Here is a 20,236-nt window from a genome sequence, read left to right on the forward strand (position 1 = left end):
ATAATTTCTGTATTGATTTCAGACACATCATGATCAATTGTGTGACAATGAAAACTTGTGCTTCTTGGTGCACATACATTATTATGAATGAACTTAGATCATTTGATGAGTAGATATTTACTTTATTCATAGTATTCATTTGCCACTGTTATCACACACACACACACACACTGTTCTAATTATGATGGTCTTAGTGTTCCTATTCACTGGAGTTTTCATTCTAAAATGTTGCCAAGTATAATAATATTTGAAGTCATAATATAGAAATCATCCATTCAAAAGCTGAGCAGATTTTACTGCTTTATTTGCTCATTGATTACCTTTTAAAATATAAAAACACCACTATAGGATACTTTTTCCAGATCCATACATATGACAGACCATCAAATCAATACAGGACACTTTTTCCAGAACCATACATATGACAGGCCATCAAATCACTACAGGATACTTTTTCCTGATCTATACATATGACAGGCCATCAAATCTGTATAGGATACTTTTTCCTGATCCATGTATATAACAGGTCATCAAATGAGTACAGTATACTTTTTCCTGATCCATGTACATGACAGGCCATCAAATCAGTATAGGATACTTTTTCCTGATCCATGTATATGACAGGCCATCAAATCAGTACAGGATGCTTTTTCCTGACCCATGTATATGACAGGCCATCAAATCAGTACAGGATACTTTTTCCTGATCCATGTATATGACAGGCCATCAAATCAGTACAGGATACTTTTTCCAGATCCATACATATGACAGGCCATCAAATCACTACAGGATACTTTTTCCAGATCCATACATATGACAGGCCATCAAATCACTACAGGATACTTTTTACAGATCCATATCTATGACAGGCCATCAAATCATTACAGGATACTTTTTCCTGATCCATGTATATGACAGGCCATCAAATCAGTACAGGATACTTTTTCCTGATCCATACATATGACAGGCCATCAAATCAGTACAGGATACATTTTCCTGATCCATACATATGACAGGCCATCAAATCAGTACAGGATACTTTTTCCTGATCCATGTATATTACAGGCCATCAGATCAGTACAGGATACTTTTTCCAGATCCATACATATGACAGGCCATAAAATCATTACAGGATACTTTTTCTAGATCCATATCTACGACAGGCCATCAAATCAGTGCAGGATATTTTCTCCTGATCCATGTGTATGAGTCAGGCCATCAAATCAGTACAGGTTACTTTTTCCTGATCCATACATATGACCGACCAGCCATCAAATCAATACATGTTACTTTTTCCTGATCCATACATATGACAGGCCATCAGATCAGTACATGATGCTTTTTCCTGATCCATGTATATGAGTCAGGCCATCAAATCAGTACAGGATACTTTTTACAGATCCATATCTATGACAGGCCATCAAATCATTACAGGATACTTTTTCCTGATCCATGTATATGACAGGCCATCAAATCAGTACAGGATACTTTTTCCTGATCCATACATATGACAGGCCATCAAATCAGTACAGGATACATTTTCCTGATCCATACATATGACAGGCCATCAAATCAGTACAGGATACTTTTTCCTGATCCATGTATATTACAGGCCATCAGATCAGTACAGGATACTTTTTCCAGATCCATACATATGACAGGCCATAAAATCATTACAGGATACTTTTTCTAGATCCATATCTACGACAGGCCATCAAATCAGTGCAGGATATTTTCTCCTGATCCATGTGTATGAGTCAGGCCATCAAATCAGTACAGGTTACTTTTTCCTGATCCATACATATGACCGACCAGCCATCAAATCAATACATGTTACTTTTTCCTGATCCATACATATGACAGGCCATCAGATCAGTACAGGATGCTTTTTCCTGATCCATGTATATGAGTCAGGCCATCAAATCAGTACAGGATACTTTTTACAGATCCATATCTATGACAGGCCATCAAATCATTACAGGATACTTTTTCCTGATCCATGTATATGACAGGCCATCAAATCAGTACAGGATACTTTTTCCTGATCCATACATATGACAGGCCATCAAATCAGTACAGGATACATTTTCCTGATCCATACATATGACAGGCCATCAAATCAGTACAGGATACTTTTTCCTGATCCATGTATATTACAGGCCATCAGATCAGTACAGGATACTTTTTCCAGATCCATACATATGACAGGCCATAAAATCATTACAGGATACTTTTTCTAGATCCATATCTACGACAGGCCATCAAATCAGTGCAGGATATTTTCTCCTGATCCATGTGTATGAGTCAGGCCATCAAATCAGTACAGGTTACTTTTTCCTGATCCATACATATGACCGACCGGCCATCAAATCAATACATGTTACTTTTTCCTGATCCATACATATGACAGGCCATCAGATCAGTACAGGATGCTTTTTCCTGATCCATGTATATGAGTCAGGCCATCAAATCAGTACAGGATACTTTTTACAGATCCATATCTATGACAGGCCATCAAATCAGTACAGGATACTTTTTCTAGATCCATATCTATGTCAGGCCATCAAATCAGTACAGGTTACTTTTTCCAGATGTCTATGACAGGCCATCAAATCAGTACAGGATACTTTTTCCTCATCCATACATGTGACAGGCCATCAAATCAGTACAGGATACTTTTTCCTGATCCATGTATATTAAAGGCCATCAAATCAGTACAGGATACTTTTTCCAGATCCATACATATGACAGGCCAACAAATCAGTGCAGGATACTTTTTCCAGATCCATACATATGACAGGTCATCAAATCACTACAGGATACTTTTTCCAGATCCATACATATGACAGGCCATAAAATCATTACAGGATACTTTTTCTAGATCCATATCTACGACAGGCCATCAAATCAGTACAGGATATTTTTTCCTGATCCATGTATATGAGTAAGGCCATCAAATCAGTACAGGTTACTTTTTCCTGATCCATACATATGACCGACCGGCCATCAAATCAATACAGGTTACTTTTTCCTGATCCATACATATGACAGGCCATCAGACCAGTACAGGATACTTTTTCCTGATCCATGTATATGAGTCAGGCCATCAAATCAGTACAGGTTACTTTTTGCTGATCCATGTATATGATAGGCCATCAAATCAGTATAGGATACTTTTTCCTGATCCATGTATATAACAGGCCATCAAATCAGTACTGGATACTTTTTCCAGATCCATGTATATGACAGGCCATCAAATCAGTACAGGATACTTTTTCCTGATCCATGTATATGACAGGCCATCAAATCAGTACAAGATACTTTTTCCAGATCCATACATATGACAGGCCATCAAATCAGTACAGGATACTTTTTCCAGATCCATACATATGACAAGCCATCAAATCAGCAGATTTCAATTTTTTTTCATACATTGGCTTCTAAATGAGTGGCATTTGGCCTTAAAGTCTCCAAAGTAAAAATACACACATCTTTTTGTTTACACATGTCAAGTCCTAATCAAACTGAATAACTTATTGCACTGGTGGAACAGTCCCTAGCAGACTGGTTTCTAACAAGATTCTGTAAATGTGTGGATAGAATGCATAAAAGGCCATCTTTTCCTCACAAAACATTTTTTAATCTTTAAACTTTAAAAATTAGTAATTTCAGCTATATAATGACAGACAGCATTTAGAATGGTATATGTATACTACCCCTGGTCAGACTCAAAATGTATGCAGAATTTATGAACAATTCGTGTTTCTGTAGGACTTGGGGTATAAATGGTCTGTCAAGCTTTTCCATGTACAAAGGAACTAAATTAGGATGGTGAAATTTGCTTTTTCAGGGTTTTAATAAGTTCAAAACTGAGGTTAGCTATAATTTCTGCTGTACAAAGTATGGCTTTATCCTGTAACAAGTTAACTTTTACCTCATGCAATGTCTTTGGTCACTTTTATGCACTAGTCGATATCTGCTATTTAAAGCAACTGGGTCGTATTCCCCACTCTCCAAAATGGAGGTCGCGGATTTCATTCAGTACTTACGAAGATTTCACAATTAGAATCACAACTATGAAAGATTCAATAACTTAGGTAAAGTCTCTGATATTGATGTAGGCAGCAATTAGTTTTTATAAATTATCAAATTCAGATGACTTAGTGATGAAGATGCAGACAAAAAACTTGTAAATTTTGGGTATGAGAAATGGCAGCTATGGTTGGTCACGCGGCCTCACTGACATGGTGAACAAGTTCTCTCAAGATTTTAAAGCACATAAAAAATTCTTCTGTAAAAAATAATTACACAGCTATAACAATTTGACTTTACTCTTAAATTTTTCCACACATAATAAATGTGTACCAAAAATGTAAAATGGTTAAAATTGCTGTTAAACGTAACATATACTACATTGCTTAACAGTTAACAGGCAGTCCTATGTGTATGGAGTTGAATAGGTAACAGGTGTTCTATTCATAGCGCGCTGCACTTTGTAACTATGCTCTATGAGGTAAAGGGTTAAAAAGAGCGTATGGGAAAAACAATTTCCTAACTTTTCCACACTAACTAAAACTGATCCCAACAAGACACTTACAACATTTTCATTACCAATAATTTTATTTTCCTTGGATGTTAGGCATTTGATTTTGCTTAACACTGATACTTAAAATATTCTGAAATGATATCAAATTTAGATTAAAAAAGTTGTTTTCAGGATACATAAATATTCAAATCTGCAATCTCCAGCATTAAACTCCTGCATTTGTAACCCATATCTCCTGCATCTGCCCTTTTCCATGTCACAGGTATTAATTATTCTTCTCAGTGATACAGAGACACTCTTATTATAGTGTCAGATATTATCCTCAGTGACAAACATACATTCTTGTCAAAGACAGACATTCCTCTCCATGACACAGAGACATTCTCCTCAATGACAAAGATATTTTCCTTAGTCACCAGGAATAAAAACGATTACATTTCCTGATAGGCTTGTGTGGTTTCCTCAATGAAGTTACTGATTTTGGGATTGGCAGCATGCTTGACCTGAGTAGGGCTGGGGATTGGCAGCATGCTTGACCTCAGTAGGGCTGGGGATTGGCAGCATGTTTGACGTGAGTCAATCTGGGGATTGGCGGCATGTGATACAAAAATGATTACCTTTCCTCATAGGCTTGTGTAGCTTCCTGAATGAAGGTACTGATTTGTTTCTTCATTTCCTCCAGGTTCTTGTTCAGCTTTTGGTATAAACTGTCAAACACTGCCTTATCTCGCCGCAAGTGGTCAATCTCCTCACGAAGAGCTTTATTTCTTGCAAGTTGTTCACTGAACTTTATCAAACCCTGTGGATGTAATTAAAAAGTTTAAATTAAGAACTTGAAATATAAACTGGAAATTTCATTAATGTAGAAACAGTATCGCAAAATATTTGAGATACAGAATGTTCTAGTTAAGAACTGACCATGTGACGGAGGCCAGAGTATTCCAATTATAAAAATGGGGGTGGGTTCAGAAAAGGTATATTCAGTGATTAAAAATCTTTTGGTACCTACTGTTTTAAAAGTTGTTTAACATTTTTTTTTAAGTTAATTATTTTCCCAATAAAATTGGTTGGGTGGTCCTGGGTATTTTAAAAATATGCTCTTTACTTCTTATTGTTGATTTTGGGAAATTACTGCACTTAGGTAACACCATTTGCTGAGAACTTTTTAAATAATGTTATTATTATTATTATTACAGTGCCACTATAACACGGTAGTTGGGAGCCATAGAACCCGACTGTGTTATGGACCGAACCTTGTTATAAGCAACCAGGTCAGTTAGCTGAAGAAAATTATGCATGTACCCCAACAAATATGCAGGGGGGGGGGGTAGGTAATAAATGGCAGTAAATACGTTCTTCTTTGGCACAGTTACCATCTTAAATTGATGCATGGATTGGTACATATACGTGTATACTGTTTATGTATACATGTCTTATGTATAGCATGAATAGAGTATAAACATCGTGTACTCACCCGTGAATCTCATCACATACATTGAATCCACAATACAAGTAATTCCATCAAAAAAATCCACACAGATTTAAAATATTCAATAATTTTGTCACAGGTCATATAGGTCTGAATTAAGTGGATAAACATAGCACAATCACGTAACGAATGATGAAGCACATTTACTTTTCAGTACACCCCAAGTCGGTAAAAGTTAGTTTGCGTTTTAAGCCGCAGTTGGTAGCATTCGTAAGCACAAACTTTTTCCCTGCAAAAAGGAAACTTTCACGGCACAGTAAATGTGTTCCAGTCACATTGGAAAATGAAAAACTTCATCAGAATCCATTGCTTTTATTTAAGTTTGGTACCGACTTTTTTGAAGAAAAGGTCTTTGTTTTTATTGAAGATTGTAGTCGGCTTTTCTTGTTGAAATATGTATGCATTATTGGAGTCACCGCTAAAAGCCAGCTTTAGAGAACCATACAAATGCCTGTTTCTTATTGTGGCGGCAACATCAAATAATTGTATTGCATGACTGAGACTGATTTTTTCATTTGCTTAGTACGTTTTCACAACAGTCGGTGTGTCAAAGGTAAAATTTTCGTTGAAATTTCAGCAAACTATTTTATCTGAGTACATTTTAAAAAAAAGGAATTGGCTGTTGTTTGGTTGATCGTAGTTACAGTTCCTCCCTGCCTACTGAATAAACCAAAAAGATTTTTTTTGTGTGTGTGGTTACGGAATGAAGCTGCCTTCCACTCAATTTAACAAAGAGTCAACGGACGATAGAGACGCAGGTGTTGTGGTCTGGTGACGAGGATTACTACAGAACATGTGGGTGTTCTGAAGGATTTAATTCTGAGTGGAAAGAAATGTAGAGTATGTAAATATGTTAATTACTAGCGAGTGGCCGAAAATCTGACAAAAGATAGATTGCGAGATAATGCCTCGTCCGGTTGATCTCCGCTACCAGAAATGTCAACAACAACAACAATAAATGGATATCTCATAACATACAGTACTCATGCTAGATGTCAAGATAAGTGGATTATGATATAACAATGCACTGTTAAGATGGTTTGTCAATATGGACAAAGAAATTGTTTATGTAACAATAGATAAATTTCAGTGCATTTTATATCGGGTTTGCGGCTTCCATTCATGGGGACTGTTTTTCTCCACTCCAAACCAATGGTTGTATATACAAGTTTAAACAACCAACAATGTCACCAAAAGAAAAAAAATCGCCAGATGGTACATTTTGCCACCAATAAGGAAAATAAAATTGCAGTTTCCAAAATTGGTAAAGCCCTACGCAATCCTAGAATAAATCTTCTACACTTTATTTTTTGTACTTTTAAGAAGAAAAAACTTATTTTTTCTATGCGAAAAAAATACATGTAAAATGTCAGGAGCCACTCCATGATCATCTTGTATTATTCATGTGCGATCTCTTCCCCAAAATAACAATAAACTTTTTGCGCTTTTTTTCTTCATACTTTTCAACAACAAAATTCATGTGCGAGAAAAATACATGTATACGGTCAGGTTCTATGGCTCCCAACTACCAAGTTATAGCGGGGTCACACTGTATTATTATTTAAAACTTTTGCTGAAATTCATTGGCAACCTATTGCAGAATTAATTCTGTAAGCATGAGTATTATTCTCTAATTGAAAAAATATTCAAAGTTAGATGTAAAAGGTGAAAACAGTGAATACCCCTCTGCCATCTGATTGCACGCAGATGAAAGAAACTGATGCAATCAAATTGCTTGTGACATTAACCTTGGAAGATAGTTGAAAATAATCATAGAGACCTACATATAAATTAACACATGTTGGAAACAGGTTGAAACTTTCACACACAAGTTTATCTTTCAAGTCGAGAAAAGTAGCTTCATAGCAGTTGGCATCTGGAATGCCTAGAATGTCATGTGATGAGTTCTCTTAGTGGTCAATTGATTTTTTGTCTGCTCAAGACAGCAACTCTTTCATCCAAAAGATGGGCACCTCTTCAAAACAGTTTTACTTAGCTATAAATACAAAGGGTCAAGATGACCTACAGACATGTAATCAAATTCCAAACAGTAATGTCTCTATTTCAAATGTGTACAGACCATTGTAATCAAATTCCAAACAGTAATGTCTCTATTTCAAATGTGTACAGACCATTGTAATCAAATTCCAAACACTGATGTCTCTATTTCAAATGTGTACAGACCATTGTAATCAAATTCCAAACACTGATGTCTCTATTTCAAATGTGTACAGCCCATTGTAATCAAATTCCAAACACTGATGTCTCTATTTCAAATGTGTACAGGCCATTGTAATCAAATTCCAAACACTGATGTCTCTATTTCAAATGTGTACAGACCATTGTAATCAAATAACAAACACTGATGTCTCTATTTCAAATGTGTACAGACCATTGTAATCAAATAACAAACATTAATGTCTCTATTTCAAATGTGTACAGACCATTGTAATCAAATTCCAAACACTGATGTCTCTATTTCAAATGTGTACAGACCATTGTAATCAAATTCCAAACACTGATGTCTCTATTTCAAATGTGTACAGACCATTGTAATCAAATAACAAACATTAATGTCTCTATTTCAAATGTGTACAGACCATTGTAATCAAATTCCAAACACTGATGTCTCTATTTCAAATGTGTACAGACCATTGTAATCAAATAACAAACACTGATGTCTCTATTTCAAATGTGTACAGACCATTGTAATCAAATTCCAAGCATTAATGTCTCTATTTCAAATGTGTACAGACCACTGTAATCAAATTCCAAACATTAATGTCTCTATTTCAAATGTGTACAGACCATTGTAATCAAATAACAAACACTGATGTCTCTATTTCAAATGTGTACAGACCATTGTAATCAAATAACAAACACTGATGTCTCTATTTCAAATGTGTACAGACCATTGTAATCAAATAACAAACACTGATGTCTCTATTTCAAATGTGTACAGACCATTGTAATCAAATTCCAAACACTGATGTCTCTATTTCAAATGTGTACAGACCATTGTAATCAAATAACAAACACTGATGTCTCTATTTCAAATGTGTACAGACCATTGTAATCAAATAACAAACATTAATGTCTCTATTTCAAATGTGTACAGACCATTGTAATCAAATTCCAAACACTGATGTCTCTATTTCAAATGTGTACAGACCATTGTAATCAAATAACAAACACTGATGTCTCTATTTCAAATGTGTACAGACCATTGTAATCAAATTCCAAGCATTAATGTCTCTATTTCAAATGTGTACAGACCACTGTAATCAAATTCCAAACATTAATGTCTCTATTTCAAATGTGTACAGACCATTGTAATCAAATAACAAACACTGATGTCTCTATTTCAAATGTGTACAGACCATTGTAATCAAATAACAAACACTGATGTCTCTATTTCAAATGTGTACAGACCATTGTAATCAAATTCCAAACACTGATGTCTCTATTTCAAATGTGTACAGACCATTGTAATCAAATTCCAAACACTGATGTCTCTATTTCAAATGTGTACAGACCATTGTAATCAAATAACAAACATTAATGTCTCTATTTCAAATGTGTACAGACCATTGTAATCAAATTCCAAACACTGATGTCTCTATTTCAAATGTGTACAGACCATTGTAATCAAATAACAAACACTGATGTCTCTATTTCAAATGTGTACAGACCATTGTAATCAAATTCCAAGCATTAATGTCTCTATTTCAAATGTGTACAGACCACTGTAATCAAATTCCAAACATTAATGTCTCTATTTCAAATGTGTACAGACCATTGTAATCAAATTCCAAACACTGATGTCTCTATTTCAAATGTGTACAGACCATTGTAATCAAATAACAAACACTGATGTCTCTATTTCCAACGTGTACAGACCATTGTAATCATATTCCAAACATTAATGTCTCTATTTCAAATGTGTACAGACCATTGTAATCAAATAACAAACACTGATGTCTCTATTTCAAATGTGTACAGACCATTGTAATCAAATAACAAACACTGATGTCTCTATTTCAAATGTGTACAGACCATTGTAATCAAATAACAAACACTAATGTCTCTATTTCAAATGTGTACAGACCATTGTAATCAAATTCCAAACACTGATGTCTCTATTTCTAATGTGTACAGACCATTGTAATCAAATTCCAAACACTGATGTCTCTATTTCAAATGTGTACAGACCATTGTAATCAAATAACAAACACTGATGTCTCTATTTCAAATGTGCACAGACCACTGTAATCAAATTCCAAATATTAATGTCTCTATTTCCAATGTGTACAGACCATTGTAATCAAATTCCAAACATTTAATAATTGTCAAAGCATTGTGATCTGTTGACATCTTGAAGTGATGAACATAAACTGGCAATCCCTCAAAAACCACACAACTAGATGTACTAACAAGACTATCTGCTGGATGGAAGGATGGACACAGGAATTACTATACACCTATCTCTGTTGAGTTTAAGCTATATACTTTACCCACGTACATTATCCCTCATTCTTTTTTATGATGCAGTCTTAACTAGTGGGACATCAGTGCAGGGTGGGAGGAGGGAATCTGACAATAGCAACAGGTATTGCATCAATAAAATTAGCCCCCCCCCCCACATGTAATAATATCAGTAATAAGTAATCTGTTGCTATTGCATATCTGCATTTGCCGGTTTGGTTGGAGACTCTCGATGAACCCACAATTAGTCAAGGCAAAAACCAACAAGGAATACTCAACATCACTGCAGAAGTGTCAACTACTGCCAGATGATATCTGCATGGGCCATTTTTCGAAACATGAAACATGAGAATCAATCACTCCCAAAGACCTTGCTTTGATGAGTCAAAGAGAGAAGGTAAAAGGAGGAGAAGATCATGTGAAATCACAAAATGTGACTTTCATCATATCCTCCAGAGGCATAAGATGGTACATAACGTGGACCATGACTCACACCTCACGAGTTTTGATTTTTATGAATGAAAAGCTGCTCTTTGTAAGGGATTGATAAGCTCTCTTTACAGTTGCTGGATGCTGAAATACCAGCTGAGCCCTTAAGAGGTAGAAATACTGGATCAGTTCTGGTACCCCGAGTCCACAGCAATGGTGCTGCAAGTGTGCTGGATAGAGCTGCACTATAGCACTTTATATTAGAACCATTATTTTTCTTCAAAATGCAAAAGAAGAAAATCATCCACTTGTCCCAGATGTGTTTCCTACAGCGCTAACTGCAAAAGATTCTCTGCTTGGCATCTTGCTTAGACATGTATCATTCTTAGAATGAACAATGTACTTGGTGACTTTACTAAAAAATTCATCCTTGCAGAAGAGATCATTTGAGATGACACCAATATAAAGGTGGAAAATATATGGACTGCTGTATAGGAGAGAGCCCCTCTGCTGTGACAAAAGGTCCTCTGGGATAATGTCCTAGAATGGTCCTCTGGGGTAATGTCCTAGAATGGTCCTCAGGGGTAACGTCCTAGAATGGTCCTCTGGGGTAATGTCCTAGAATGGTCCTCTGGGGTAATGTCTTAGAATGGTCCTTCAGCAGGTCAAGAAGATCATTCAAAAACATTCACTGAGGCCACACAGGGACTATTAAAATAAGCTGATATGGGGAGTTTCTAATTATTTTGTGAAGTACTTGTTGGATCATCCTAAATGATGGGAAGGTATAAGCATCCATTGACAAGGCCCTCTGGAAGGGGACTGGGGAAACATAAAAGTGAAGCTTATTGTTTAGCCATTTTACAAACAAATTCGTTAAGGGTCTCCCCCAGTGTTTGAAAAAGGAATAATCTACTATGCATTGGTGCCGAGACAATCTGATGAAGACTATCTTACCCTTCCTGGGCAGGTTGTCCACCAAAATAATCTTCTTAACAGGAATCTGGTGAATTCCAAGTAATCCCTTCCAAGATTGCCCAACAAAGAGGTTCCAAGCCTCCATGTAGAAAGATGAGGCATGTGTGCCTACTTGTCATCTGAGGTTGTTGGAGACTGTCATGCAGAAACCTCTTGTTTTGTCAAGGGTTAAGTACAAAGTTCTCATTTCCAAGCTGTGGAGGATAGACTCTTCCCATGACAACAAACCCTGAAGACTCGGATGGTCCAGCTCCAGATGCACACCACACCCTGAATCTTATATATTTGCAAAGAGACGGAAGTGGGGTTCAGATGCATGCATGAGTACAGAAACCAATCCCAATTTGTCCACCCAATCAGATGATCGTGGAAATCCAGACCTAGAAAAATCTGAGCTTTTCAGAGGATCCCTGTATGGTTTCCAGTTTTCTAGAAGAAACTGGAGAGGAAACAAGCACAGTCTGCCTGGGGAAACCCAAGCAACCGCAGAGTTTAAGGTCAATGTGATCTTCTTGGCTCATAGCCTCCAACAGTGTCAAGATCTTGTCTACTCTGTCTTGAGGGACATGGATTAACCCTCTGTTCTTGAGGATTCACACATATATGTGTGTGTGTGATTTAGATTTTTAATGTAGCTTTAACATTTTTCGGTCATATTGCTATGATGTCTGCATTGTGGCAGTCTATAGTGTTGTCTAGCACTGGGGCATCATGCTGCAGACATGTAGCATGATGTTCCACCCAGTCACATTATCCTGACACCAGGATGACCAGTCCTAACACTAACCTTTAAATGCTGAGCGCCGAGTGAGGCAGCTGTTAGTACCATTTTTATATGTCTTTGGTATAACTCGACTGGAGATCAAACCCCAACCTCCTGCATCTGAGGTGGGCACTCAAACCACTAGGCCACTGGAGTGGTGGATCCACACATAGAGATGGACTAAACTCTGATTTTTCTAGTTGAGTAATATATTAGTCACATCTGAGGGACTGAGCTGGCCATTGGGGATCAACGAATTGTTGAAGTATGGGAGGATAGTGATCCCAAGTAACCATAAGTACTGGTCTACTACTCTAATGATCCTTGAAAACATACTGGCAAAATTTCAGTAAGGCAGTCAACATTTTCCATAGTCACACCAATTTTGAGTAAGGTGTAATAAAATATCATATACATGTACTGATATTTTCAACTTGGAAAAAATGCATTTGGAAAGTTCAGAAGTGAAATTGGACATTGATGCAAAGATGGTAAACATTATGTTCATTGTCATAATGTTCAAAGTTTGTAAAGTACACCTGGACCTTAATTACATCCAGTAGTTTCATAGACTGCAGTTCCAAATGCTACGAAGCTCTTCTTTCTATATCCACAGATGCAATCCTTAGCTTATCAATTTCACATGGTGATAAGCAATCATCTCTCCCACCATGAGACATACTCAAATCAACACATGATATCCAATAAATGTAATTAATGCCCTTCTTGCTTTTTTTCCCCAATAATATTGAATATGCCTATTTCTTCTTCTGTGCTGACTTTTAAAGAGGCTTATTGTTCCTTTGTTTTGAACATGTTCCATTTATTGCAAGTCATTCTTAGAAAATTCTATAAAGAACAGCTTGATCATACAGATATTTGCATACAAATATGTGCAGTTTAAAGCATATGAGGGGCTCTTGTGAAGTTAGTCTGGTTCCCAGACTAATTCTGTTGGTTCTTTTATGAAACCTGGATCTGAATCAAACACGGACAAGGCCGTATCTGAATTTTACCACAATTGTATTTCCATAATTTCTGCTATTATTTCATAACTCCATATTTTAAGGGGCATTTCTGTTAGACTTATGGGCAAATCATAAGGGTTGACAGACTTAAAGTCAAATGGCCAAGTACAAAACTGGAGGACTTCCCTGTCCAAGCAACTTTAGTGGTACTACCTGTGAGGAGGAATGATAGGGGTGCAAAGAGATCCTGATGAGTGATGGACAGGTCTTATGACATTACCAAATGAAACTGCTGTCTCCATCTTGAAAGGTTCATCCTACAGAAACCTGTTAAGAAGGAAAAGCCAAATGAAACTTTCACCCTTTCCTTAGTACCAAGAAAATCCAGGAGTAGAAGGCCAGAGATTGGTCCCTCTACTGCACCCTTCTGGAGAAGGAAGCGTAACTCTTCCTTAATCATTATACCAGATTCAACTGGTGGAAGAACTGCCACTAAGGTTTAACATGGCACACACAAGAACCAATAGATGGTCCCTCTGCATGAGAAGGAGCTTGTTCCAAGTGCTGTCCACCCATTTTCTTTCAGAAAGGGGTTATGGCCTGCAAACTTCATCCCTGGGCTTTTGCTGCACCACCTTTTAAGGCCCAACTGCTGGAGGGAATTTCTGAATTGAAGTTGTTGCTTCAAACTAGGCTACCTCACTTTAAGGAACTTTGCTGATGGACCCTGTGACTGGTCAGGGTGACTTTCCTTCTTGGCTGTTTTCAACCTAATTGTCTAGGATAGATCGATACCTTCCTGAACATGAAAGGAAAAAACATTATTCTCAAACACAATACTAGCTATGCAAACACCCCTGTACTGTAGGGTAGGAACCTGAAAGCACCGTTATAAAAATCGTAACAAAAGATGGCAATGACTTGGATTAGATCTATATCCAAACAGGAATAATACTTGATCTGACTGAGTGTAATTCCATGCAATAAAAATGATGCATGTCATGAAAATGCTCAAATTGTAATGTATGAAGCAAAGGCAAATTTTTCTCCATAGAATTCCCATAACAGTAATGTCTGTTTAAAAGAATGAAGGATAGTGTGCATGGGCAATGTAGCTACAGGTTGAACAGGAATGTTCTGGAATCACCATATGGAAGGAAGAATTCAAATTATACAGTTGAAGGTATTTTCCATCAAGAGAATATTGAGGTACACAATAAGCAAACAGGTTACATAATACTGATCAGCTGACATGTGTGCCCAAAATAAATAGAAATGTTTTGAAGTGTTCATATTTGTAATATTACCTGATCCAATTTGTTCTCCATTATCCATATGGGTATTAAGATTAGCTTTTTGGTGTACCTGATGATCTGCATGGTTTATGCTAGAATGAATAGTATATTACCTGATCCAGTCTGTTCTCCATTATCCAGAGCCTCTTCTCCACACTAAGTATGCTTTCCTCCTCATCTTTTGTGTTGAGAATTTTCCTGGCCTCATTATTGTCCTCTTCAGCTTTCAGAATCTGGAGAAAGAAAATAAGTGTGTAGAAAATATTATTCCAATTTGATTCTCTCTTATTCTCTGCTGAAATATACCCAGTTATAAATATGACGAGAAAACAGAGATCATTCACCACTACTGACAGAGCAAATCTAAAAAACACATGCACTTCAAGGGACTAACACTTTACTGGCAAAAACAATTTACAGTAATCAAAGATAAAAGAGTTTCTTCTTCTTTACCTGATCATTGTTGATTGGTAACCGGATTGATAGCAATATTTTAAGGATGCCCATGATAACCATACTCAGTGAAAGATTGACATCATTTTCATTTGGTGATAATTAGAAATCTTTAGATCACAACCCCATGTCAAAATGACTTCCACCTTAGAAAGTGTAGCAATAACAATAGTTTCAAGATGATGTGTGTGTGATTTGGATTTTTTAACATAGCTTTAACAGTTTTCAGTCATATCACTAAAATGTCTGCAGTGTGGCAGCTTATAGTGATATCTAGCATTGAGGCATCATGCCTCAGACAATACATCATGTCCCACCTAGTCACATTATCCTGACATCAGACACCTGACACTTGTCTCTTCCTGCTCAGTGCCAACCTAGTTAGCTCTTAGTACCATTTTTTAAAGGTCTTTGATATGACTCAACCAGGGTTCAAACCCATGACCTCCCACATCCGAGGCAGATGCTTTAACCATTAGGTCACCAGAGCGGTCTTCAAGATGACAGCCATGGCAATAATACTGGATGTCAGATTGGTAGCAAATTCATTTGAGACCAATTAGGCATAATAAGAAGTCTTCTGTTGAAAACCTCATGTTGACACAACCATCCATCTAGGAGAACTAGTGATAACAAGATTTACCAAATGGCTACCATGGTGACCATACTGGCGGCAAGATCATCACCATTTTCATTTAAGACTAATTAGGCATCATAGGAAGTATTTTTAAGTGATCATTGTGGGGGTGTGATTAATACCTGATAGAAGGGGAATTAAAACAGTAGAAAAGAGATTTGGGAATTAAAAAAATAATAATAATAATTTTAAGAATCACAATTTTATCAGAATCAAACGCCAGTGTTAAAAACCATAACAGCAGAGAAAATTTCCACATTCCCTGACTCCTAATGACAATCTTGGTACAGCTGTTTATTTCAATTATGATGCATTGCTAAGGATTTTGCTGCAACATATTACTATGGCCTTCACTGTGATGTCATGCTATGTTATTTGTTATGATGCATTGGTATTGTCTTCGTCATGATGTATTACTATGCTTTGTTAAGATGTATTGCTCTTTATTTTGATGTATTGTTATGTTCTTTCTTATGATGTTTTACTATGTTCTTTGTTATAATGTATTACATTGTCCTTTTGTTGTGATGCACTGTTATGGTCTTTTGATCTTTCCAAGTGTCCTGGTTTGCTTGATTTTGAAAGCGAACATGTCTCAACATCTGTGCAGTCATTTTTGGTTTAATCAGGAGTCACCTCAACCAGTCAAAATGCATGGGCATGCCTTTTTTCAAGACTAGTCCTTGAGATATATAAACTATGTGGCCTAGTAGATGCAATTTAAATATAGGCAGACTGGCAGTGATTGGCTCAGATAATGGTAAGCACACCAGATTCATTCATCTTTGAATCCTACCATTGGATCAGCATTGGTGCATCCTGTGTTACTGTGGCATACAACACCAAATCAAATAAATCAAGTCTAAACCCCAAAAATATGCTGTAAGTCAGTTATGTTTCGCTGAATATCAACATAATGGAAATTTATCTAACTACTTTCATGGCTAGATTACACATGTGTATTTCTCTTTCTGTTTCTCTTATGAAATTGCAATTGGGCTTGACTTATAAGCGAGTATGTACAAGCATTCCAAGTATTGCATTTGGATTCAACTTATAAGGAAGCATACAGCATGAGAGAGATAATTTAACTATTCCACACTGTTCATTTTGGTGCTCATCATAATGTCTGGGATTGATAACTGTCTCATTATTATTATTATTACCAATACATTAATAAACTCTCATTGTCTTCATCCCAAAATGCTGTGTATGGCAAGTACAGACCTTCCTATCTTTTGTTTAATGAACTAATGTCTAGGTTGTTCAGGACTAACAAAAATGCAAACAGTATATGCACAAAAACAGCTTATGTTCAACTTTTCAATGTTTCATATATAAAATCCACTTCTCCTTACCACTAAATTGACTATTCATAAGTGTTAGAAACATTTCGTTTTCAGTAAATGTACATACAGAATCCAAACTGCTGTACACTGTGTCAAAGTCTATGGACAAAAAGGTATGGAATTTAGTTTATTATAAGTTGTTCTTTCACACATTCACTGAAAAGTGTTATAGGATACTTAACTGATGGAATTATTATGATTATTACCATAACTGTTAGACATTTCTTCAAGATCAGAGAAACTCCACCAACCACCTGGATTGAATTGTGCATTTCCAAGGACGTTTAAGAACCTCATGTGTCACTTTCAATTCTAAGGATCCACTAATAATATAGTACAACAAAATAGAATGAAATACATAAAAAAAGTGGAGAAACTGTAAAAGTGCAATGTAACAAAACCTTTGTTTCCAATTCTGCAATTGTTTTGTTTTCCTCTTCAGCCTGTTTGTTGAAATAATCCAGCTTTTCGGTGAGGCTCTTTAAGATGATAATTTCCTCATTGTTTTTCAACTCATTTGTCTCACTCTTGGTCAGTTTTAGAAAGGTGGTGATCTCTTCATTCTCTCTCATTAGGCTATCAATTTCAGACCTGTATGATATACAAAAATAAAGTGGGATGTACATTGGCTGAGATGACAGATGTTAGACAAAAATGTTTTTTGTGACATCTTTTACTTTGTTTTCAACAAATAGATGACATAAAATATAAATCCTGATCAACTTGTGTGAGAAACAAATTGAATGAGACACCCAATGGTTAAGATTAAAAATGTGACAAAAGAATTTCGTTGTAAAAATCATCTTGATTAGACATTTGCCTGATTTAATCCCATATGTTCCCTTAAACAGAATATTAGCATCCTAGATTTATTCTATCAAATCACTGATAAAAATAAAGCATCCCAGATTTATACTATCAAATCATTGATAAAAATAGAGCATCCTAGATGTATTCTACCAAACCTGTGATTTTTTTCCCACTGCAAATATGAAAGTCATATTGGCCATTATGATGTCATGGCAAATGACACAACATAACCGGACTAAGACAAGAAAGTAACCTTGCTCAAATATAAGATTTATTTATCTAATAGATGAGAAATATAATTATCTTAGTCAAATGCAACGTGATATTATTCATTTTGTCCTAATTGTTATGTCAACCCATCATGTGCTTGTATTTTTGGTGCTTTTTGGTGTGTGACCTCACTGAGTAGGAAAGCAATATTTATGTTGCCCTATATCATTAATTATGGGGTATATTTATGTTGCCCTGTATCACTACTTATGGGGTATATTTATGTTGCCCTATATTACTACTTATGGGGTATATTATGTTGCCCTATATCACTACTTATGGGATATATTTATGTTGCCCTGTATCACTGCTTATGGGGTATATTTATGTTGCCCTGTATCACTACTTATGGGGTATATTTATGTTGCCCTATATCACTACTTATGGGGTATATTTATGTTGCCCTGTATCACAGCTAATATGGGGTATATTTATGTTGCCCTATATCACTACTTATGGGGTATATTTATGTTGCCCTGTATCACTACTTATGGGGTATATTTATGTTGCCCTATATCACTACTTATGGGGTATATTTATGTTGCCCTATATCACTACTTATGGGGTATATTTATGTTGCCCTGTATCACTGCTTATGGGCTACCTTAGTTTCTTAAAGTGTACTCATTGTTATTGTGCTCAGGAAACCACAGCACTATATTTGCAACTTGAATAGACCAGTAATGAGAATAATGACCCAGTATAATACTGTTTATCATATCTGGCCATGTAAGTGTTTTAAATGGCGACATTGAGTAACCAACTTCTAATAAATCCTAACCTCAAGGCCTTGTTGAAGCAACAGTGAATTGTTGAATTATTAAGGAATTTCTTTTCAGGAATGATGAGACATGTTACAATTTATCCCCACTGATAACTGTAAAAACCTCTTCTCACATTATTTTCACTAGAATTTCATGTGCAGATATGGCATTGACAGATGTTTAGTGATTTACATTTCAAAATGACATTTACAAATGAGATTAAATTAAATGCTGCAACGAATTAGATCAGTCAATATTCTGGGTCTATGTGAAACCTTTCTCTCTGATGATATTGATGACTTTGATCTCTAAATATAAGGGTGCAACTTGTAAGAAAAAAAAAGATAATTCTATTGGAGTGTTCTTCTCTGTGTAGACAGTTTCAGTAGTTATAACAGATGTGTTGATCTATAGACAAATAGGGTGGAAAGCATATAGATTGAAGTTCATCATCCCTTGTCATTACTATTATGCCCAGTTTAATGGTCACATATTTCTACAGCTGTCTGGATTTATCTATTTGAGAAGCAAATTCAGAAAGCAGTACTAGATGAAGATTTAGAAAACATCATATTAGGTGACTTTAACAATGACTGCATGAAAACCCCACCATTAAAATGGATAAGTAACTTTGGAACTTATAGTTTTACCCAAGTACCATCTATACCATCTATACTTGCTTATAAGTTAAGTCAAACTGAAAAACTGCATAGACCCAGATCTGCCACTGCATAATCATCTTATATAATATATCCCGGCTGTACATTTTCCGAGGTTTCCTAGGAAAAACCTCAGAGTATTGGTTACTGACTGTCCGAGGTATTAGTGACCAAAAACTTCTGATGGTAAATTATGCACTGGCAGATGTGGATCAGTGCAATCCTTTTAGGCGTAATCAATAGAACAAACAACATAGACTCTGATCTGCTGATACATGATGTTACAGCAAAATCAGGATCTTTGTTGTTTGCAGTTTGACTCATCTTATAAGCAAGTAAAG

At 36.0% G+C, this 20,236-nt stretch overlaps 1 protein-coding gene across 1 annotated transcript in view; it reads right to left on the reverse strand.

Annotated features, from left to right (window-relative positions):
• Positions 1-20,236, reverse strand: part of LOC149777567 (coiled-coil domain-containing protein 63-like) — an 86,885-nt gene that overhangs the window by 62,611 nt on the left and 4,038 nt on the right. The window contains exons 3-5 of the mRNA XM_089940809.1: positions 17,794-17,983; positions 15,067-15,186; positions 5,164-5,345 (exon numbers count right to left, since the gene is read on the reverse strand). Coding sequence (XP_089796935.1) covers positions 5,164-5,345; positions 15,067-15,186; positions 17,794-17,983 — 492 coding nt within the window. The remainder of the gene's footprint in view (positions 1-5,163; positions 5,346-15,066; positions 15,187-17,793; positions 17,984-20,236) is intronic.

This window comes from Sinohyriopsis cumingii, chromosome 18 (assembly GCF_028554795.1).
Source record: "Sinohyriopsis cumingii isolate HCF-2022 chromosome 18, ASM2855479v2, whole genome shotgun sequence".
In the NCBI taxonomy this organism is placed as follows: Eukaryota; Metazoa; Mollusca; class Bivalvia; order Unionida; family Unionidae; genus Sinohyriopsis; species Sinohyriopsis cumingii.